The sequence below is a fragment of the Cibotium barometz genome, chromosome 36, assembly GCF_041138505.1.
Source record: "Cibotium barometz isolate CiBa-2024 chromosome 36, ASM4113850v1, whole genome shotgun sequence".
Classification (NCBI taxonomy): domain Eukaryota; kingdom Viridiplantae; phylum Streptophyta; class Polypodiopsida; order Cyatheales; family Cibotiaceae; genus Cibotium; species Cibotium barometz.
In genome coordinates, this window is record NC_141081.1 from 12,968,003 (window position 1) to 12,991,971 (window position 23,969).

A 23,969-nucleotide genomic window follows, 5' to 3' on the forward strand; every position below is an offset into this window, starting at 1 on the left:
ATAAGCTATGACTATGCTAGGGGAAAAAAATCATATGGTCTCATTGGTTGCTAGGTAAAGAGGTGGGTCCAATAGAGGAAAACAACACCATTATGGCGATAATCAAGTTTACTATCCACTTGTGGGAGATATGGACCTCCAGAAATGAGATATTGTAGACTAGAAAGGGTATAAAAACTGTAGATATAATTCAAATTAAGGCTAAATGTAGGGCAAGTTGTGTAGTGTTTGTACAAACAAATACGTTAAAACTTTAGTATGATGCATTGATAGGCTATTTCCCTCTTTGACACTAGTATCTATTACTTTATATTTTCCTCAATTCTATGCATCTATTACTCTGATCTTGAGAGTTGGAATGCTAGGAACATGGTCTAAGTGCATCACTGATTGATCCACACTATCATGAGATATAGCCACATGTGCTCATGGCTAATGTTATGGATACTTTTATTTGAATAGGAGGTTGGGTCTTCTTCTTTGGGGCAAGCGATTGGAAATGCCTTCCAACACATCAAAAGTCTCGATGTTATGTTGGGCTTTAGAGTCCCTAGGTCAAATGGCTATGTGGAGGTGGGTGATGCTACTAGGTAGTTAGGTGTGGGTTCCTCTCAAGATGGAGAGCCATGTGGCCTTTTCTCTTGCTCTCATGTTGGTTTTGAGTTCATTTGGGAGGACCTTGGATGATGTTGTTTCTATCTCTTAGTTTAAATGAAATAAGTTTTTGTTGACTAGCTTGTGATGATGAGGAGTGATATGTACCTTGTCCTCTTATTTTCACACACGCACACACACACGCACGCACGCACACACACACACACACACACACGCAGGCACACGTGTTTTTCCAAAAAAAGGTTAAAACCATCATGCCAACAACGCTTTTTCACACTAAATGTGGGGGTTAGTAGGTGGTGGTGGGGGGGGGGGGGGGGGGGGATGGTTTGTGGTGTTTCAAGTAGGCATGAATTGGGTTGCCATTTTGGTATCCCCCCCTCCCTAAAAAAAAATAAAAAAATAAAAAAAATCTACATGTGATTCCTATTGCTCTCATTCATGTATATTAAACTCCTTGCCCCTTGGGTAATTAATGCCATAGATAGATTGATCACTCAGTGAGAACGGAAATAAACTTGTGGTTGTATGTTTTTAGGCTTGATGACTAATGCTACTATGTTTTTAGTCTCAATGACTTCTACCATCCGAACTACTTCCCTAAGACTATAAGACTATTATGTTGGCAATGAATAAGCACTATACACTTAGGGTTGAGCATAGTACTCATATAATAGGATCTTATTATTCAACGATAATGAGATTGGTGCAAGGAATCTCAAATTTTTATTTTATAAACAAAGATTATCATGTAAGTTCACAGCTTGTAAATGTGTGATTAGAATGTGGAAATCCTTAGTTACTTGAAGATGTCTTGGGTGAGAGGTGTTAGACCTTCATATCCATAGCATGCCCACCATTATTGCAAAGCAATGGTCCTTTATACCCTTCTTATCTTATTGGTTGTATATCAAACTTGATTTTTTTGAAATGCATGGTTAAGAAACAAACAATTCATAGTTGATGAGCTTATCACACCATCAAAGACCAATATCATAATTGGGTTGAGGCCACTAGTGATCTTTGAGAAATACTTATTTTTTGAAAGCGACATGTCTCTTTAATCATGCAAACTTGACATAAATCATATTTATTGGAGCTTGACAACATGCATCTTGGAAGGGCTTTATGTTAAGTGCCATAACTCCCGTGATCAAAAGGTATTCATGGGGTAGATTGGCTCATGTTTTGTTCAAAGTCAAACAAAGGTCCCTTACTTGTTGTTGGTAAGTCCTAGGGTGACTGCACATATCTCTTCTACTCCATGGGGAAGGGGAGTTTGGAGCTTGTCTACATGCAACTTGGACTTTGGAGCTTGTTTGCGTGCAACTTGAGAGGGCTTCACACTTAATGGCATAATTTTGTAATCAAAGGGTGTTAAGAGGATAGAAATCGATTTTTGCACATGCTTCAGTCAAACAAGGCACCTTACTTAGTTTGATTATATGATGCTGCTTAGTTTGATTATATATATCATTTTGCCCATTAAAAGGGTGGAAAGGATAATGAATTAAAGGAGCTCGTTGGCATGCATCTTGGGGGAACTTCCCAATGGCATACACTCCAAATGGGGTCTTGAGAACTAGATCAATTGCCTACCTACGCTTGACCGAACAAACCCCCTTACTCGCAAAGTGTGAGATTGGCTATACATAGATTTATGTCCACCCCATAGAAGGAGCTTGGAGTTTGCTCTTGGCAACTACATTGAAGAGGCCAGATTAACAACCTATGTGTCACAATCATGTTACACTAGAGCTGAAGAAGGTCTTTTTATTCTACATGATGAGTGGGGAGTTGGAATGGCCAATGTTTAATACAAATCTTTTTTTTTTCAACCAATCAAAATAAAGAAAACTAGTGGAATCAATCAACTAAAATGTATGAAAATCATTTCTTAAAATAAGGCTTTAAAAAAAAACTTCGCGAGTTTTCTTTAATCAGAAAACCTCCCCATTCTACACCCCAAATCAAAGCTGGTTGCAATTGGGCTCTTAGGAAATTTGGGCTTTACAATTTCACGTTTGATTGTGCTTTTTTCCTGCTTTCTTTGTCCCTTCGGTTTCCTTCTTCGTCTAAAACTCTACCCATCGTGCGATCTACGGAGTGTGTTTTCAAAACCCTTATTTCTGTGACCCTATTCGCAGTTGCTTGTTGCACTGCGAAACTTAGTTGCTGCACATAAAACGTTAATTGCTGCAGTGCAAATTGCTGCACTGTGAGCCCTAATAGTTGCATCGTAAACCTTCCCGATCACTATAGGCTTTCTGCAACCGACTCGCTGTTTTTAGGGTTTCTCAAGCTGCACCTATTGCTGCGTACAAGCTAAAAGATGGATAATTGCCGCTATGGAGGGTCTCCGAACCAGCCTGGTGAGACATCTCGAAGCTGCTTATTATTGTGCATATTTAAAAACTGAAAGTAAGTTCTGCGCATTTGACAAGAGGCCTTGAAAGCTCACACCAATGTTTTCTCGGAGGGCTTTTATTTAGAAATTTTCAAAAAACTTTTATCAGCCAGAAATTAGAGCTATAAAAAAATGGCACTGAGTAACATTCTTGGCCAGAAATGAGGTTGAAAAACTCTTAATCTAGTAAACCAGAGTCATGCGGCCCATAAATTACTTCAATGTTGAAACCTCAGAAGAATCCCCTTGAATGTGTTAATATGGTAAGACTGTGATAATCATTACATACTAAGATGAAACCTTAGAGAAACACTCTTATTCTTGAAATGTCACATAATATATTTAATGGAAATGCAAAAAAAACATTTTGGTGCCATACTAATAGGGCAATATTATTTTAAAGGCGCTACAAAATTTGACTTATTCAGCAAGCCCAGTTTCCCATGGAAATTTACCCCCTGTCAAACCATTTTATTTTTTTGGCAAGAAAGAGTCCAAAAAACAGAGGAAGGAGGAAGTATGGCTTTTTGTGGTAGGAGTTTAGATTGACAGTAAATGCTTTCATAATGTGGTTTCTTAATTCTCATGATGATTTCACCTCATGCAACAAGAGCATGTGCACACAACGAGAACACATGGTTAACTCACCAACCCAACCATAGGCTGTACAGCTGTGAACCACCCCTGAGCATAGGCGGGTGAATACATCTGAGAGTGTGAGGCCTCATGCCTTGCCCATGGATGAATACTGGATGTGCCCCATACTTCACCCGGCAAGCATCAGGGGTTTTGGCAGCCCACTATCCGCCCCCAGGGCTAGACTAGATCCAAACTCACACACTGTGGGCTCGACACTCAGTTTTGCAGACACAACACTCACCAATAACCAACTGCTAACCTGTGTTAAATCTTGCATGACCCATAGATTCCATAGCTTATCCGTGCCAAGGATGTAACAGATAGTATTTGTGAAATGCTGCAAACACCTGATTTGAGTGCAGAATAATTGGGCCTTATTTTGAGTCCTCAACCTGAGGTGTTTATGTTTAGTCTATTATAACATTCATGAACATGTACTTGGGCCAGCTTTGTGTTTACAGATTCACTAAAAGGACTTTTCTCTGTATCACGTGACCTTAGACCTTAAGTTTATTCAAATGTGTCCAGATGCTTCTGAATATATGTAGTGGTGTGCTTGCTAGATGTGTAGTGCTACTGTTCTGAGGGTTTTGTTTCTTATGGACAAGGACGCATTGATGATAATGTATTTTCTCTGCCATGTAGCCATGCATAACTTATCAAGCACTCTAATGCTTCTTCGTGCTCCGTGCAAAAGCCGCTTTGTGTCAGATACTCCAGGAGGCACAGCATCGATGGCTTCGTCCTATGGAAGTTTGTGAGATTTTATGCAATTACCGCAAGTTTAAGCTTACACCAGACCCCCCTCATAAACCACAAAGTGAGTATCATTATTTGCCTTCTTAAAATCAAATTTTGTCTCTTTAGAGTGTTTGATAAAGATTTTCTTTTGCCGTTGTACATGCCTTGAATGTTACATGCAGTGAGCTTGATTGTGATAATGCACAACAGGGCCTTCGTTATACCTTTATGTGGTGAGAATCTTTAGCATCAACTTTAGAGAGTAGAGAGAGAGAAGAGAATGAGAATGTAGAAGACGATATAGTATTGGGGTCCAATACCCACTGAAGGCTCTCCACCCCCCCCTGCCCACAGCCCCGTCGACCCCCCTTGCAAGCAGGAGTATTTGCTTATACTATTCTTTGGAGAAATGCTGTACAATGCTGAGTACAAGTGATATGAATGCCCAACGCAAGGACGAGGAAGACCGCACATTGGCTGAATGTGAAGAGGAGCTTCCTTGTTGCCTGGAGCTAATAGGATGCTGAACTGCTTTGCTGAATTCTGCTGAATACCTGAATATGTGATGTGGGACTGGGGCCATGTTTATATACTGCCTCCTACTGCTGGTCGGCTGCCAGAAAGGGTTGTCGGCCTGATGATTTGCTCCACTACTGAGTAAATACTCCAGTCGGCTGCCTATAGCATCCAGTCGGATGTGAAAATGCCCACGGCTGCACAACCTGTCAGTCAGTCGGCTGCATTAAATGCCAGTCGGTTGCACAACCTCTTGTCGGCTGCTACAAACCCCTGTCGGCTGCTGCAAACCCTTGTCGGCTGCTTGGTAAAGGCATTGTTGCCCTTTGCATGGCCAACCCATGTTGGGCTGCCCCCTTCCATGTGTAATGATCCTAAAAATGCCTAATAATGCATCTAATGCTAAGGTTGACAAATACATGCTCCTGAATGATGCTTTCTCCAAGTGGGTTAAGAGGACTGACATCTGACTAACCTACGTAGCTCGTGCCTAATTGTCCCTTGACTAAGGGCTCACAATGGGGTCATGGCGTACGACAAATAATCATTAAAAAAGGTTCTACTTCTGTATAAATGTTGCACTGGTGATCATGCCAGTGTTTTACTGTGTACCCCAGTGCAGGGTGCACGTGACATTCCCTCCTGCTTAACTTAGCGGCAGGTTTAGGGTTTCCAAGTAGTCCGCCAACAACTGGGGGTACTCCTGAAAGAACTCTTCATCCAGCCAAACTGCTTCATGGGTTCCGTGGTCTTTAAACTTCGTATAAAACTATCGTATTCTTTGACCGGAACCATGCTTCTATCTGTGGAGGAGAATCTGCTCTGGCTCTATGACTTCAGCTTCGTCTATCATATTTGGTTGTGGCTCTTCAGATATATCCTGCAATGCTGAACCTACATATGGCTTCAACCAAGAAACATGAAAGACATTGTGCATAGTCTAACTTTCCGGCAACTTTAACTTTAAAGAGACATCACTTAACTTTTGAATGACTGGAAATGGGCCAAAACTTCGGAATGATAGTTCGGGACAATGCTTGCTCACTTGCTTTAGCCGTTGTTTCATGATGCGGAGATATTCCCAACCCCCTTTCTTAAAGTTTACATCTCGCTTGGATTTGTTGGCTTGCCGGGCAAGCGAGCTATGTCCTCGGTTGTGGCTGTCTGCTTACATGGAATGAGCATGCAAAACTTACTGAATCTGTTAACAATTGTCATACACTGTGTGTTTCTAGATTCAGCTGAGGTGGGAAGAGGGCCTACGAAGTCCATACTGATGTCGTGAAAGGGTTCCTCAGGAATAGGCAAAGGCTAAAGCAACCCTATCTGTTTGGTATGAGGAAGTTTCACTTTTTGATATATCTGGCATGATTGGACATGTTGGTAGACATCCCGTCGCATCTTAGGCTAATAGAATGACCTCTCTAACTTCTCTAAGGTATTGTTGATACCTCGATGACCCCCAACAAGAGAACCATGGGCATCGTGGAGAAGGAGTTGGTGCTAGACGGTTCTTAAAAAACAACCAACCATCACGTATACTGTAGTGGCCTAGTTCTGAACTGAGGGCCAACTGATATTGAGTCCCGAACTCTTCCTAATCCGGATATTGTGCCTTCGTATTGTCTAAGTCTTTGCCTTGAATTTCTAGCACAGTGGACTCTTGCAATGTCTGAATAGTGCCCTTTCGACTAAGAGCATCGACAACGGGGTTATTTTTACATGGGACGTATTCAATCATTCCCCCAAATTGCTATTACAATTGACTTCACCTGGACTGCCTGCCACTCCATTGGGCACTGGCCATGGTTTGCAACCATTTAAGTGCCTGGTGATCTGTCTTAACTGTGAAGTCCCTCTCATAAAGGAAGTGCTTCCAATGCTTAAGCGGTCATCACTCTCCAGAGCTCTTTGTCATACATCGAATAATTCTTCTCGGTGTTATTAAATTTATGGCTATAATAAACCACTGGCCTACCATCGTGTTGTAAAACAACTCCAATGGTAAGGTTACTGTCATCGGTAATCACCTCGAAAGGACCATCCCATGATCCCAACTTCAAAACTGGTAACTCAGAGGTAACTTTCTTCATTGCTTGGAATGCCTCTATAGCCTTGCCCGTGACGGACACTTTCTGACGATGAGTCTTCGCGTCCTTGAGCAAGTCAGTAAGAGGTGCTGCAAGGTCAAAAACTTGTCCATGTGGGTGCTGTAGGCCTAACAAAGACCTACAAATGAGCCTTGGGCTATAGTGGGAACATCCTAACCGAGAATGGCCTGTATCTTTTCAGGGTTGAGGCTAATACTTGAAGAACTGATTATGTATCCTAGGTAATGGATTTCTTGCACTCCAAACTCACTCTTCTTGGCATTAATAAATAACTCATTGTCGTGCAAGAGGTGCAAAACTTGTGCCACATCTCGCTCATGTTGCTTTATAGTCTCTGAGAAGATAAGAATGTCATCTAAGAAGATGAAGACGCATTTGCCAATGAGATCTCGAAAAACCCGAGACATCATTTTGTTGAACATCGCTGGTGCATTGGTGAGGCCAAAGGGCATCATGACAAATTCATAGTGGCCACGCTCGGTCCTATAGGTCGTTTTTGTAATGTCGGCCTTGAAGATCCAAACCTGATGGTAGCCACTCTTAAGATCCGAACCTGATGGTAGCCACTCTTAAGATCAATCTTAGAGAAAATCTTTGCACCATTGAGTCGTTCGAGGATGTACTCTATTCTGGGCATGGGAAATCTATTCTTCACTGTTACCTTATTGAGCGCCCTGTAATCCACACATAAGCGTGGAGACTTATCCTTCTTTTGGACAAACAGAATGGGAGCGGCAAAAGGTGGGGAGGATGGTCAGATAAATCCGGACCGGAGTAGTTGGGCTAACTGTTGCTCCAGCTCGCTCTCCAATGCCTTAGAAAGGCGGTAGGGGAACTTGCTTGGAGGTTCTGAACTAGGAACTAAGTCTATGCGATGGTCTTGAGGTCTACTGGGTGGGAGATTGGGTGGGAGGTTGTCTTGTAGCATGATGTTGCTGTATTGAGACAAAAGATAGCCATTCGTGTGGGTGCTACTTGAACTGCATTAGACTGAGAGCAGACATATAGTAACGCACACTCTGCACCTTTTTTGATGGCTCGTTGGGCTTGAATATGGGAAATGAGTGGAATGCCAGGAATGCTCCGATCCCCGCGAATCATGAGAGGCTTAGGAAAGCCTTCAACGATGGTGAAAGTGTCCTGCCTCCAATTAGGAATGGGTGCATACTGTCTAAAAACCACTGGATGCCGAGGATCATGTTACATCCTAAAAGAGGGGTGAGCAATGAAATCCCATTGGAATGTGGCCCGCTGAACCTAAATCTCAAATTGCTGAGCTTTATGAGTGACGTGTGTATGTAGACCAGGGGTAAACCCGTCCACATCTAAATGATAAGAAACCAAGGTGCAGCTCATCTTGGTAGCCAACTGCGAAGAGAAGGCATCCTCAGAACTGCCCATGCCAAAGAGGACAATGAACTGCTGTCCCTTTGCAGTGCCATAGGCACGGATGAGAGCCTTTGTCTTTCCCTCAACCTCACCCTCCTGCTTATCATCAAATACCGCTGGTGGCACTAAATTCAAAGAGGGTAAAAGGTGAACGGCATTTGAGGTTGATGGCGGAGATGTGGATGATGATGCTACGTTGCTACTGTGGAAATGGATGCCTTAGCAGACTTTTCAGCCTGGAACTTAGTGCAATCTTTCTTCTCGTGTACCACAATGTGACAGAAGAAACAACGGTTCTCTGTCCTGTACCATGTTTGTTCATTTGGCTGGAGATAACCTCTAGTGATGCCCTCAGTTTTTTCCTCAAGACTCTTCTTGGGCATAGAATCTTTTTTATTGCCCGATTGACCCGAAGAATTTTTCTTTTGGTCCTTTTGGTCTTTGCTGTTCTGAGCCCCCTTACCCTGGGTAGATGACTGCTGTTGGGGCTTAGGGGAAGATTGTACCTGCTTGGGCTTACCTCCGTTCAGCATCAGCTCCTGATTTTGAGCGAGGGTTAGTGCCCGTGCATAAGTCTCTGAGGCTCAAAATTCCTCACTGGGTACCTAATGGTGGTGTCTAAACCTTGAATGAATTGCTTGATCTTATCTTCTTCCGATATGTCCAACTGCTGGGCCATTGTAATGACCTTGTTGGAATAGGTCAAAACAAGGGAACCACCTTGAGTGAGTTTGTAAAACTCATCCTCAAGATTGGTCATGTACTGTGGTGGTGGAAGAAAACGGGCTTTGAGGTCAGCCATGAAGGTGTTTCAATGAAAACGGAATTGGCCTGTGATGGGGTTTGTGTGAAGTTGTGACCAATGCTGCCACCAAGTAACAGCTTCCCTAGTGAGTTGGGGTGCTGCCAGCAGCCACATGGACTTTGTCTTGTGGATCTGTAATTTTAGCTAAAGAGAAATGTGCTTCAAATTGAAGAATAAATTGAGTAACTGTCCTTGGAGTTGCTTTTTGAAAAAGCGGCTTTTAGCTTTTTGGTCCGGCTCAGTCTCCTCTTTCTAATGGTGCCCTTGGCTCGTTTGACTTTTTGCTTTTTCTTGCTTTTTGACCAAGAATGGTGCTTTTTCTTAATCAAACCTTATGGACCTTGTTCCCATGTCTTTTTCCACCTGTCTGGTGTCCAGGCATGGGTTTCATCATGTGAAATAGAGCCAGGAGTGCCAGATAGTTATAGCATTGTGGATGACTTTGTCCCTGGTAAGCTGTAGCCGCACTCCAAGATATCGTGCATCCTTGTTCTTCCAGACGATGCTGAGAATTTGTTGAAGGTGGGGTCTTAAAAGGAGAGGTACCCCTCTTGAGCCACGTACTCCTTCTGATGTGCGGGTCCCGCCTTGGAAAGCTGACTCCCACTCATACCCGGCTATATATGGTAAACCCCTCTTAGGGCTCTGATGAGTCTCTGTATAGAAAATGACATCCTTGCCTATGAGAATCTCGCTTAAACCTTCTGGATTCAACCACAGGGTGCCATTTCAGCTCCATATTGCTAACCTCAAGTGTTTGGTCTCAAAGACCCTGCGTCCCTTTTTGGGACGGTGCTACTCAGTGATAATGACCTTGCCATCTTTGTAGACAGCCAGCCCATGGGTGATATATGAGACCAAAACATGTTACACGAGTTCCATGTGTAATGTCACCATTTGGCCACCCAATTGGTCCACCCGTGTACATTGGACTGGTATCCATGGTAGCTGTATATGCCGGGGATTGATGCCACTCATGTGATACTGTGGACTTGGCTTTCCGTTGGGACTTGTGCCTCTGTGTACATGCCCGGAAATGCTTGGTGGATTGGTGTTCCATTGGGTCTGGTACCTCGTGTACTTGCCTGGAGTACGTCTATTTTGGTAGTCTCATGAACGGGGATTGTCCATACCAATGCTGCATTGCATAGCATCTTTATGTGCTTGCTTGCAATTGAAATTGCATGTTGTTTTCATGCTTGCTTGACCAATGTGTAGTTCCGGGTAAGGGGACGCCCGCTCGCGAACTGTGCGTGTGAAAGTGTCTGATGACATGGGTAAGTATTGGTCATAAACCTAGCCTTAGGAGTTAGCACTAATTTATAAGTGAGTGTGTACACACTTCATTAAGTTTTGGGTGACCAAAACTCACTTATAGATTATGACCAGCCCGGTGTTCACACACACTGATGTCCCGAGGTGTACATAACCCAATGTCCACTGCCTAGACCTTATCCCCTTTGTACAAAGGGAGTAACCAGCCATGTGTCCACTCTAGCTTGCTCCACAAAGCACCTGCCTGCCACCTACATTGGACAACTCACCACCTCTCTCCTCCTCCTCTCTCTAGAGATTGGCGCCTCCTTCATGAGGGCTGTTGGGCTGCACTTTCTTCACTTTTCTCCTTTCCAACTCCATTTCCAAGCTTGCTAAAGTGTTTCTCAAGCTTCCAAGAGTGATCCCGGATGCTAATCACTCTCCTACACACTCCCAATGACTGAAATTTAGCAAAACAGCTCTCTTTATTACTGTAATTTCTGGTCTTTTTGCTGAAAACCCTAATTTTAGCCCTCCTTTCTCAAGCTGAACCATAGGGGAAGCTTTCACAAGGTTCCCTTCATCCTCTTGAAGACTTTTGTCGCGAAGAATTGCGACAAATCGAAGATCTCTTCACTCCAAGCACTTCCATCGCGAAGACTTCTGCTGTCATCGACTCTACTTGCAATCGGTGAGCTTTAATGCTTAAATATGGAAGCAAGTAGCAGGAGGGAGGAACGGGATTACAAGATCACATACCCTGTGTAGTGTTCTCTTGTCCTACGTGCTTTCTTGTAGATTGTTGCTACCATGTGTTGGTGGAACAATAGAGAGCAGATGGTAGGGAACATGGGCACTTGAGAGGGTAGTGTGGATTGCAAGTCTACAACGACCACCACTTGTTTGCAATACTGTATTCATATGCATTGGTATGGAAATCTGGTCAGAAATGCCCATGACACTATGTACTTGATTCTCCCAAGCAAGGTTGTTAGAGGCGTCAGAGGCGTTTGGTACGAGGCGGGTATGGTACGCGCCTCGAAAGACTCGATTTTTTAGAGACTTTAGAGGCGTGTTAGAGCCGTCTGCTATATATATATATATATATATATATATATATAGTGATAGATAGATATAATATATATAGTGAAAGTTGAGAGAGAGAAAGAGAGAGACTAGAGTGTGTATGTATGAGCCTTGAGGGAGGGGGAGAGAGAGTGTGTGTGAAAGAAAGAAAGCTGTATTAAACGTCTGCAAAAGGCCAAAATGACCTATGAGACCAAAATAGTCCATCATCATCATCTGGATACATCATCAAGATTCAAGGGTATAAAGTAAAATGAAATGAAACGGTAGAGTATAGAGAGAGCTCCAAAAGTGGGTATTAAAAACATCATCATCCTAGTGTGTTTGAAGTTTGAAGTTTGAACTTTGGGTCTTGAGAAAGGCTTAAGGGAGGGAGGGAGAGAATGAGGGAGAGAGAGAGTGTGTGTGAGAGGGGCTGCCTTGGGCCCTTAAAGCCCCCATCAATCTCAAACCAGCAACTAAAAATAAAATAAAAATAAAATAAAAATACAAAATAAAAAATAAAATAAAAATAAAAATAAAAAATACATATATATATATATATATTTTTGGTGGACGCCTCGATCAGGCAGTTGTACGCCTCGAACGCCTCTGACCGTTAGAGGCGCGCCTCGTAACAACTATGCTCCCAAGATCAATATACTTTATGGTCGGTACGTCCATCTAGTTAGCTCAGCTCGTGGCTCGGTGGGGACAGCCAAGACTTGTTGTTTTGCCCACGTCTGTCAAGGTTGGGAGGTGAGTCAGGCTTGCACCCCCGTCAAGTTTATTTCGTTTGTTTGCAGGTTTCGAGTCTTGTACCAGGAGCATTCTACGAGGAGATCCTATGGGGATTTGACATGGGGGCACTCTCGTGGTGAGGTGTTTACCACCTTTTGATGGCAGCCAAGGCTGGCCAAGAGTTGTACTTCCTTTTTGTACATTATGAATATACTGAAACTCAGCTATCTCTCTCTTCTCTCCATCTCTTTTGCTTGCGTTTTGCATCTGGTTGTTCCAGGATGGTGTTTAGGGCTGAAAGAAGACTCCCAGAGTTAGTTCCTTGAAGTGCAACAGATAAAGAACGAGTTTCTGAACCAGATTCAGGAGCTACAACAGCTAGGTGTGGGCAGGGAAGACACTGGTAGAACCCAGGAGGTTGTCGACCAGCTTTCATGGAGATTTAGGTGAGTAGGTTGCAGCATCGGCCTGTCTATATGGGTTTTCCATGGCTTATAAATAACAAAGTGTTGAGTTCTTGTAGATCACACACTCCATTAGGGAGTAGGGTCAATAGACTAGATTGTAGATTAGATGTTTACCACCTATTGATGGCAGCCAATGCTAGATAAGAGTTGTACTTCCTTTTTGTACATTATGAATATACTAAAACTCAGCTCTCTCTCTCTCTCTCTCTCTCGCTTGCGTTTTGCATCAGGTTGTTTCAGGATGGTGTTTAGGGCTGAAAGAAGACTTCCAGAGCTTTTGCATGTGACAGTAAAGTCCTTCCCTGAATCTGCCTCAAACACGATTGAAAACCAAGGTTAGTCCTAAACCAATTCATAAGGTAGCAAGCTAGCTCACCTTCCAATGCGACCGGCATCCACCGATCTCCCCCAAGCCAAGGCTAGGGCTTCTTGCGCGATCCCATAGGCTTGTGTCTAACTATGGCGTCCCATACCGCCGAAGCCCCCCTTAGGCCTTTGACATGCTAGCCTACGTACTTGCCATCTATGTGGCATGAGCATGTCTACTCTCCTCATCCAAGCCATACCTTCAATGGTGCATCCGCACAACTATGTCTCACAATAACCCAAGCTCTCACTTATATAGTGATAACTACTCCATAGATAGCTAACTCGCTATAAAGGACCATTAAGGTTGTTTTATCAATCAAGGAACCCTAGCCAAGTATTAGCTTGCTAATACCTAATCTCGGGGTCCCTAACCCCGTGGGATTAGTGCTCGTGTCAAGGTACATAACATTCTTCCCCTCTTCAAACATTTACTCTTAAATGAAATTAGGGAAACACTTATGTCACAAAAATTCCTTACAACTTCTATTTTTTCTACTGTTCATGTGTTGCATGTGGAGCCTGACATGACATACATGTATGGCTGGTGTAGCCTGACATGGTGTGTCTGTGTGGCATATGGAGCCTGACATGACAGTACATGTGGCTTGTGGGACTTGACATGGTGTACATGTATGGATCATGGAGCTTGACATGATGTAATTCCCTGGGACTAGCTATTCTGGAGATCTTTTGTATTTATGTTCTGGGAAGGTTCCGGAAGGATCATGAGCCCTGGACATTTTATCAGATACAACTGAGCAGATGGGTGTTTCTTCCAGTCTAGCTGCACTCATGTGTGTGCATGAATTTGATCTTACCTTTGGATGACTTGTCTTGTTTGCCTGGACAATGCCTGAGATTTCTGCCTGCGTTGTCCATGGGGCTTGAGACGCATGGGCACCCTGTCGACGTGTATGTGCACATGCCACACTTGTTTGGGACTGACAGGTGGTCTACATGTGTTTTGCAGGTGGTAAGTGTTCCCAAAAACTCAATTTACAGCTTTATGGTTTCATATACTAATAATTATGGGTGCAGGTTCACACACACTTATAAGTGGCCGGACAACTTATAAGTTGTACACACTGAGCTAGACTTATTTAATCCACGTGGCGGCCAAAGGATGGGCTATGGACAATATTTGGGCCATCCTCAAGTAGGTGCCCCCTTCTAGACCTAAAAAGCACACGTGGGAGCTAATATTGGCGAAGGGGCTCTAATCTTGAGTAAGACTCCAGTTTTATGTGAGGCGCTTGCTTTTTCTAGTGCATGGGAGCTGGTCGACTGCATCTACAGGCTGTTTACAACCTTCTACTGTGACAAAAACCTAACAGGTGCATGGGAGGTGCTGGCCAACCCCTTTTGCATGTTCTCCACTGCTGGCCGGCTGATTTACAGCTTGAATAGAGGTTGGACAGATCATAAAAACAGGGAGGAAGGCTGAATAGACTTAGCCATGCAGCCCGTACATTTATGAAGAAGTCTCGAACTGTTATGCCTCTCTCCATGCTTATGCGCTTGCATTCCGTACAGCCGTACAGCTTGCACCGTCTGTGTGTACAGCCACACATCATGCGCTTGCTGCCTGTACACCCGTACAGCATCCGGATTCCGTACAAGTATTCATGTTGCTTGCTCGTCATTCGTGACATGGTGTACCTGCTGAAAGTATTTCCGTGCATTTTGACACTGATATCTCGGGTATTTGCTGATTCAAACCAGCAAGTTCTGGTTGTGTTTACGAATAAGAGCTTTTGCTGATCCTAATTTTTCTCTGCACCCGCATGCGTGGTCATATTGGTCTCCTATGTCTCGGCCTGGTACACGCAAGCCTACGTATGGATGCCAGTGGAGCTTGGCTGCATTATGACAAGTTATTGGGGATTGTGGAGTGAGAAATCGCACACCTAAAGTTTTGGAGTTCGACATTCTACATCGACAAAATCATGTTTGATATCTGTTTTCAGTACATAAAGCGTCAGGCATTCAGTGCTTGTGAATCTTGTATCTCAAAAAATTCCTTGCTAATACAATATATTACAAGGGGGTCAGCCCTTTTTGGCTCTAGTGCCTGTGTCCGCATGCTTGGTCATTTTGGTCTCCCGGCACATGCAGGCCTGCGTATGGATGTGAGTGGAGCATGGCTGCATTATGACAAGTTACTGGGGATTGCGGAGTGAGAAATTGCACACCTAAAGTTGACAAAATTATGTTTGAAATCTGTTTTTGTTAGACATCATCCCCTTCTTGCTGGCTTCCTATTTGGTGTCCTATTTTAGCCTCTAGGGCTGACCATGTTAGCTTGAGGGGCTGGTCTCCCCTCACATATATTTTACCCATATTTATTCCCCATTTTATGGTCTTGGGTATTTTCCCAGTCATGGAGGTTTTTTTCTCACCAGTCGGCTGTCTACTCATGGGCATATATATAGCTGGCTTGCCTCCCCTCTTGCTCGGGACATGTATTCCTTTTGATGATGATATTGAGCGTAGGTTCTCACTTGTGTTTCCTCTCCATCTCTCTCTCTCACTCTCTCTCCTGTGTTTCCACTTTCCCTTCTTCCGCTGCACATTCTATCAGTTTTCAGTACATAAAGTGTCAGGCATTCAATGCCTATGACGCTTGTATCTCAAAAAATTCCTTGCCAATACAATATATTACAAGGGGGTCAGCCCTTTTTGGCTCTAGTGCTTGTGTCATTTAATTTTCAGCATCACTACTTTGTTTTTGTTGTGCCATTTTCATTCTTGTTTAAAAGTATTAATACTTTAAGTGTTTGATAAGCTTGTACTCAACCCTGTCCAGGGGAATTTCAGCCTCCAGGATCTAACCACAGTCTCTTGTTATAGATTCAAGTGGCCATGTGAAATGCATCTGTGGTCTCGTGTTTGTGTGTGTGTGTGTGTGTGTGTGAGAAAGAAAGAAAGATATATTAACGTCTACGAGAGGCCAAAGTCGGCCTATGAGACAAAAAATAATACAACTGTGTTCTTCCGGTCATCGGAAGAAAAGAAAGAAAAGAAAAAGTGTGCATGTGTCTGGATACAACCATGAATCATCATGGATCGGTGGAGCCCATATACATCTTCAAAAGACCCAATGGGTCTATGAGACCAATACAATAGTGTCCATGTAATCTCATCATGGTACAAAAGAAAACAAAGACGAGAGCTATGAGCTGAGAATGTCAAATCTGAGCCATATGATACAAAGAGGGACCATCATCATACAACCTATGGAGCTAAGCCCCCGGTAGGGGGAGGGGGCCGTCAAGGATATCGAGCATGGGGTTAGCGTGTAGAAGGCTCTGCCGGACGTGGGAAGGTGGCTCTTTGCCTCTCCAAGCTCCCCTCAAGCTGGGGCTGATGTCTGTGTTGCTAGAGAGAGAGAGAGAGAGAGAGAGAGAGAGAGAGAGAGAGAGGTTGATCTTTATTTAGGCACAATATGCTCATTTGAAACTTAGTGGCTTAAATTTCCATGATGCTTTTGTTTGTGGAAGGCGGTTCGCTGTTTCTCTTTGATCGTAAGGCTCTAAGGTATTTTCGAAAAGACGGTCACAATTGGCGAAAGAAGAAGGACGGAAAAACTGTTCGAGAGGCCCATGAAAGGTTGAAGGTGAGCTGGCATTTTCAAGTGCGTTGAAGAATAGTATGCCATGTTGGTAATACAATCTTTGTAACAATTTTGTGATAAGACATGATAATGGGGCCATACATGGGCAGTCAACCTCCTTGCAGGACACGCTTAAAGTGCACAGTCTTATGTATTCTATGGGTTTATAAAATCCAAGACTTATTGGAGACCTATTTACTTGTGGTCTTCAGGCAGGAAGTGTGGAAGTTCTACATTGCTACTATGCACACGGTGAAGAGAAGGAAAACTTTCAGCGACGGAGCTATTGGATGCTAGAGTATGCCTCTTAAGCTATGGAGTTGAAATTTTGTGTTTGTACTGACAGAATGTACTTTGACTCAAGGTTATAAGCAACCTGTTTAAAAGGTTTTTTCTGTGTTTTTGTTGTACTTTCAGTACTAATGAGCACATAGTCCTGGTTCACTATCGAGAGGTCAAAGAGGTACCTTCACACTTAATCAGAATCGTGCTCTGTATTTATGTAATTTCAGGTTTTAAGTGCTTTCTTCTAGCATGCACGCATTGCTTTTTCTTGAAGTAAATTTGTCAGTGAGATAATGTTAACAAGGGTGACTGTACTCGTCTAGTTTTGTTCTGCTCGTAGCATAGGTAGTGGAATGTACACATGTTCCCCCCCCCCCCCCCCCACGCCCCCAAAAAAAAAACTTTTAGGTTCTTGTTGATGGCTTAAAGGATGAAGAATGAATTGGACCATTACGACTGGCCAATATATTTACTTACAGCAACATGGGTTATGTTTAGCCATGTAATTAGCTTGTTCAAAAGGCTTGAACTTTTGTGAATTAGCAGCATGAGCAACGTGGGTTATGTTTAGCCATGTAATTAGCTTGTTCACAAGGCTTGAACTTTGTGAATTAGCAGTGTGATATGTATATGTCTGTAACTTTCAGATTGTCACTTGTATGGCATGTTTTTCTACCTTTGGCGTAATCAAATGATTTGAACCATAGGGCAGCAGAAGTGGTATCCGTTCTCCAAACAGCTACTCAGTTGACGGGACTTCAACTTTAGGGAATTGTCGTGTGGTTGGAGGCTCTTCCCCTCAAACTTCTCCCCTTGTTTCTCCTCGTTCCTCAAGTCCCAATACCAGTGCAGACTGGAATGGGCGTATATATTCACCAGAATGTGATGAGCCTGAATCCAGTGGTGATACAGATCAGTGCCGTGTGAGAGAAGTCGAGCCCAATCGCAGTAATGGTATTAATGGGGTATCAGGAGTAACTGTGGCAAGTGCAAGAAGCTTTCAGCCATCCTCATCTTTCTGTGCAGTGCATCAAAATGGCGGTAACTATGAAAAGTTTTCGCCGCCTCCTTACAAAAATGGTGGTAGCTATGCCGAAAAGTTTTCTCCTCCTCACAAAAATGTAAATGGCACTGCTGCAGCACTCTATCAAGGGGTATCAGGTGTGGGCGAAGCTCAGGTGATACATTTGAAACAGGAGAATGGTGGTGTTGTAACACCACCAGGTGGTTTTGATTTGTTAGAATGGTGTGAAGTGCTGAAACAAGGCAAGGGCTGGGGACGCAAAGGAAGCTCAGGAAATTCTGATATTGGGTTACCGAATTGGCCAGATCAAAGTACAGAGAAGACTATGATGGCAAGCAATTTGGTTTCATCCTATAATTTTAAAGATTCCACTAAAATAGCTATGAGTGAAGGGATGGGGACCATCCAAGCACCGATGGGGCATCTACTCCCGGCTGCAGAGGCTCAACTGAAAGGCTTTCCAGACGTAGGTCTTTTTAAGCTTCTATGGTTTTATGAACACTTGAATGTTAATATTGTTCCTCGGTTGATCATAAGTGTGGCATAATGGATGACAACTGTGTGCAACAGCTGCTGTCAAACTCAATGAACAAGTTCCATCCTTTTGATGCAGATGGATTAAGCTCAGTGCAGGTACTTGATTGTAGATTGTATATATATATGTGTGTGTGTGTGTGTGTGTGTGTACACACATACATGTACATGTATGCATTTATGTATGTATGTGTGAGAGAGAGAGAGAGAGAGAGAGAGAGAGAGAGAGAGAAAGAAAGAAAGAAAGAAAGAAAGATTTTATTAACGTCTTCCAAAAGACCGAACTCGGCCTATGAGACAAATCGGTGTACCTGTATGGGGTATCCTCTGTCATCCCAACAAAATGAAAAAGTACTGAACTAAAAAAGCTGAGAGAGAGAGAGCATGTATGTATGTATGTGTTTGTGTGTGTCTGTGTGTGTACACAATGAGAAAGAAAGAAAGTTAAATTAACATCTTCAAAAGACCCAAAGGCTCTATGAGTTCAAAATGATGTGTTCATGAAATCTCGTCATGGATGAAATAAGAGAAAACAACAGTCTCGTCATGGATGAAATAAGAGAAAACAACAGTAAACCAAAACTGATAACTGAAAGCTAAGATCTCAGACTCTGAGACTATACAAGATGAAAAATCTAGATCCTACTATGCCGGTATAGGGTACAATAAGTGATGGGATATGGAAGAGCTAAATAAAAACAGTCAATCAACCTTGTATGTTAGGCAAGGACCCATCGAGGACGTCCATCATGGGTGATACAAGAAGGCTAGAGATGTCGATTGTCTGCTATGAGGATGAGGCTGCCTGATGGCGGGCCAGGATCTCCTGAATCTGGGGGTGGTCGGGATCCGACGGGACGAGGGTGTCTAGTTCTCTGGAGTGTGCGTGCCCGATCTGATGTGACTCCCATAGGCCTGCTGCAAGGGGGCACTGTGATGGGCTCTAGTGCCTCCCTATCCACCCCTCTAGGCTGGAAAAAACTGGTGATGGTAAGCTGAGAGGAGGGCTGTTGGGGGCAAGGATCTCTGAGTAGCAACTCTCTGTGTTGGCTGAGCTCCAGTAGGAAGCGTCCAAGGCACCTCTGATCTGGGTGGGTACTCCGTGATCCGGGATAAGGGTCCAAAGCCCTCCTGGAATAGATAGTGAAATCTCCTTGTGACCCAACTTGACTACCTAAGTGAGAGAAAATCTGTGAATGGTAAAACTGAGGTCAAGAAAAACCACCCAGCCATTCACCTTGTCAGGAGAAGAAATAAGTTATCAAGAAGACACCATTGCAGAAGAAAGTGTCCACAAAGACACCACTGCAGAAGAAAGTGTCCCCGAAGACACAGGAAAAGACGAAGCGCTGCTTCCGCAAAGCGCAAATATACTCCTTCAAGAGCTAATGGAGCAAAACAGGTTTCTTAGGCTATAGCTACAACAAGCATGGAATACCAACATAAGCTAAATCGAGAAGCCATACAACTCCAGCATCAGCAATTGCTAGCAACCCTACAGGCCAGGCTTATGGCAACTCTTCCAAAATGGCATGTGGTCCTAGTACCTCATCCACTCCATCAACTACTGTCATACGAGCTCAACCAAATTTAAGTAAGTATGATGGTAAGGGTGATCATTGTGCAGCTACATAGTTTATTCACTAGTTTGTTGCATATTTTCCTTTAGCCAAAGTTTTAAATCCACAAGACAAAGTCCATCTGGTGGCTCTACACCTCACGGGAGAAGCCGTTACTCAGTGGCAACATTGGTTAGGTCTCCATACAGACCTAACCACAAGCATGACCCATTATGTATGGGAGACTTGTGTGTCGGACCTCAAAGCAAGATTTCTTCCATCCCAGTACATGACCGATTTGGAGGATGCGTTTTACAAACTCTCTGAGAATGGGTCACCCATGTTGACCTATTCCAATAAGGCCATCACCATGGCAAAGCAGTTGGGGAAGACGGAAGACGAGAAGTTGAAACAATTTCTGAGGGGGTTAGATATAAACATGAGGTTTCCTGTTCGCAATTTTGAGCCTCATTCTTATGACCGGGCTTTGACTCTAGCATAGAATCAAGAGATGATGTTGAATGGAGGTAAGCCTAAGCAGGTCCAGTGCAGCTGAGTCCCAAACTGTAGCAGCAACAACAATCTTCATCCTAGCCAAGTAAGGGTACTTAGAACAGTAAAGATAGTAATGACAATAAGTCTCAGAGCACCTCAGGCGCCAAGAAAACCACTGAGGCTAAGCCTAAAAAGATGCCTGAGGAGAAGGCCAAGGAGGGCATTACTGGAGGTTATCTCCAGCCAGAGGACCAAAAACGGTACGAGATAGAGAATCGTTGTTGTTTTTGTCATCAAGTAGACCATGGTAAGAAGGATTGCACTAAGTTGCAGGCTTATAAAGCCACCAAAGCATCCTCCTCTACAGTGGCCATACCGTTGAAGTTACATCCACCCTTCCATCTTCAAACACGAATGACGTATAGCTATTATGCTCTTTGAATCTAGTACCCCCAGTGGTATTTGATGGTAAGAAGGATTGCACTAAGTTGCAGGCTTATAAAGCCCTCAAAGCATCCTCCTCTACAGTGGCCATACCGCTGAAGTTATATTCACCCTTCCATCTTCAAACATGAATGATGTATAGCTATTATGCTCTTTGAATCTAGTACCCCCAATGGTATTTGATGATAAGCAGGAGGGTGATGCTGAAGGGTAGACAAAAGCTCTCATCCGTGCTTATGGCACATCAAAGGGACAACAATTCATCGTCCTATTTGACATGGGCAGCTTGGAGGACGCCATCTCTATGCGGTTGGCTACGAAGATGAGCTACACATTAGTGTCTCATAATTTAGTCGTGGATGGGTTTACACCTAGTCTCCGCACACATCACTCATAAAGCTCAACAGTTTGAGTTTAGTGGTGTTCAAAAGGCTACGTTCAAGGGAGATTTTATTGTTTCACCACTTCTGGGGTGTGACATGATTCTCGGCATCCAATGGTTCCGAGAGCATGCGTCCATTCCTGATTAGCAGCATGACACCTTTACAATTGCTGACAGTTTACCTCAGCCCATCATAATCCACGGGGGTAGGAGCATTCAAGGAATCCCTCTGATTTCACATTTACAGGCCTAGAGAGCTCTCAGAAAAGAAGCTCAGTGTGCGCTGATTTATGTCCTCGCCCAATAGTCTGCTATTCTAAATAGCGATCCCCTTAGAAAAGAAGTTGGTAGGTCTCCTTCCAAAGTTCCAAGACTTCATGCTGAGGAACGATCTCCCACCACAGCTCCCACCCTCTCGTCCTGAGGATCATTGCATCCTTGGGACAGAGCCTCACAGTAAGTTTCCCTATCGCCTTTCTAAGGCATTGGAGGGTGAACTGGAACAATTGTTATCTTAGTTACTTTGGGCCGGATTCATCCGCTCATCATCCTCGCCGTTCATTGCACCCATTTTATTTGTGCAAAAGAAAGATAAGACTGCACGTTTATGTGTGGATTACAGGGCACTCAATAAGGTCACAATCAAGAATAAGTTCCCAATGCCCATAATAAAGTACTTTTGGAGCGTCTTAATGGCGCTAAATATTTTTCAAAAATAGACCTCAAGAGTGGCTATCACAAGGTCTTCATTTTTATAGCCAACATTCCAAAGACGGCTTTTCGGACTGAGCGTGGTAATTACGAGTTGTGGTAATGCCACTTGGCCTTACGAATGCACCATCGACATTCAATAAAATGATGTCTCGGTTATTTATTGTGTTAATTGGGAAGTGTGTATTCATCTTCTAAGAGCGCATTTAGCCTCTCAGAGGTTCATTATTTGGGATACGTTATCAGTGAGTCTCTTATTCGTAGCAAGGTACAAGCTATATTGGATTGGGATGTACCCAAGACTACCCAGGAAATTAGAGCATTTGTGGGTCTTTGCGAGGCCTTCAACACACACATGGATAAATTTTCCGACCTTGCAGCGCCTTTTACAGGTATGCTCAAGGGTGTGACAATAAGCTCTACATTAACAGAAAGAAGAGCGCATTTAGCCTCTCAGAGGTTCATTATCTGGGATATGTTATCAGTGAGTCTGTCATTCGTTTGGACCTCGGCAAGGTACAATCTATATTGGATTGGAATATACCCAAGACTGCCCAGGGAATCAAAGCATTTGTGGGTCTTTGCGAGGTCTACAACATTCACATGGATAAATTTTCCAACCTTGCAACGCCTTTTATAGGTATGCTCAAGGGTGTGAAAAGGCGTTGCCAAAAAGCGTCCGTTACGGGCAAAGCACTTGAGGCCTTCTATGCATTACAATAAGTGGCCTTAGAAGCACCACTCTTTAAGTTGGCATCATGGGATGACCCATTCGAGGTTATCACTGATGCTAACAACCTTGCTATTAACGTTGTTTTACAGCAAGAAGGCAGACCAATGGCTTACTAGAGCCACAAATTGAATGATGCCAGAAATAATTATTTGGTTTAGGGGGTGATTACCACTCTTAAGCACTGAAAATCTTTCCTTTTATGGGAGGGAATTCAGAGTAAGGATTGATCATCAGGCACTTAAATGGTTGCAAACCATGCTTGGTGCCCAATGGAGTGGCAAGCAAGCTAGGTGGAGTCAGATCTTCCAACAATTTGGAGGTATGATAGAATATGTCCCTGGCAATAATAATCCTCTTGTTGACGCTCTTAGGCATAAGTCAACCGTTCAGACATTACAGGAGTCAATTGTGCTAGAGATTCAAGGAAAAGATTTGGATAGAATGAAAGCACAATATGCAGATTCACTAGAGTTCGGGATTCCACGCAATTTGGCCCTCCGTTCAAAATCGAGTCATTACACCATCCAAGATGGTTGGTTATTTTACAAGAACTGGCTACTAAATCTCCTCATGCTAGCCTTTATTCTCTCCCAGTAGATTCTTCTCACCTTTTCACAGGTTCTCTCACATTTACAGATTCTCTTTTACAGCCTCTAGCCGAGGGCTTGTTCCCGCACACACCCTATACACTTGTATATTTCAATAAAATTGGTAGTTCTAAAGAAGCCATCAAAAAAGAAAACGGTCTCATGAGAAGACTAGGTAAGAGAATGATGCCATAAAATGATGCCATGTCACTGTACACCTGACTGGTGTGCACGTGACAGGGTTGAGGCCACAAGGTATGGCACGAAAGGTCAATGAAAAATGTGCTGAGAGCATATAATTAAATCCTTTATGCATCTTTCTATGCATAAAATCAATTTTAATGAGAATAATACTTTTGAAATAAAAATAAATCCTTTATGCATCTTTCTATGCATAAAATCAATTTTAATGAAAATAACACTTTTGAAATAAAAACAATCCTTTATGTATCTTTCTATGCATAAAACCAATTTTAATGA

At 43.3% G+C, this 23,969-nt stretch overlaps 1 protein-coding gene across 3 annotated transcripts in view; it reads left to right on the forward strand.

Moving 5' to 3' along the window:
• Positions 1–2,542: 2,542 nt before the first annotated feature.
• Positions 2,543–23,969, forward strand: part of LOC147617505 (calmodulin-binding transcription activator 1-like) — a 31,411-nt gene continuing 9,984 nt past the window's right edge. Inside the window, exons 1-7 of one of the 3 annotated variants that reach the window (XM_086775754.1) lie at positions 2,543–2,987; positions 4,307–4,481; positions 16,623–16,738; positions 16,948–17,033; positions 17,153–17,198; positions 17,728–18,510; positions 18,615–18,677. In XM_086775754.1, coding sequence (XP_086631880.1) covers positions 4,409–4,481; positions 16,623–16,738; positions 16,948–17,033; positions 17,153–17,198; positions 17,728–18,510; positions 18,615–18,677 — 1,167 coding nt within the window. In that variant the 5' untranslated portion in view covers positions 2,543–2,987; positions 4,307–4,408. The remainder of the gene's footprint in view (positions 2,988–4,306; positions 4,482–16,622; positions 16,739–16,947; positions 17,034–17,152; positions 17,199–17,727; positions 18,511–18,614; positions 18,678–23,969) is intronic. The other 2 variants (XM_086775753.1, XM_086775755.1) reach the window with 2 other exon arrangements.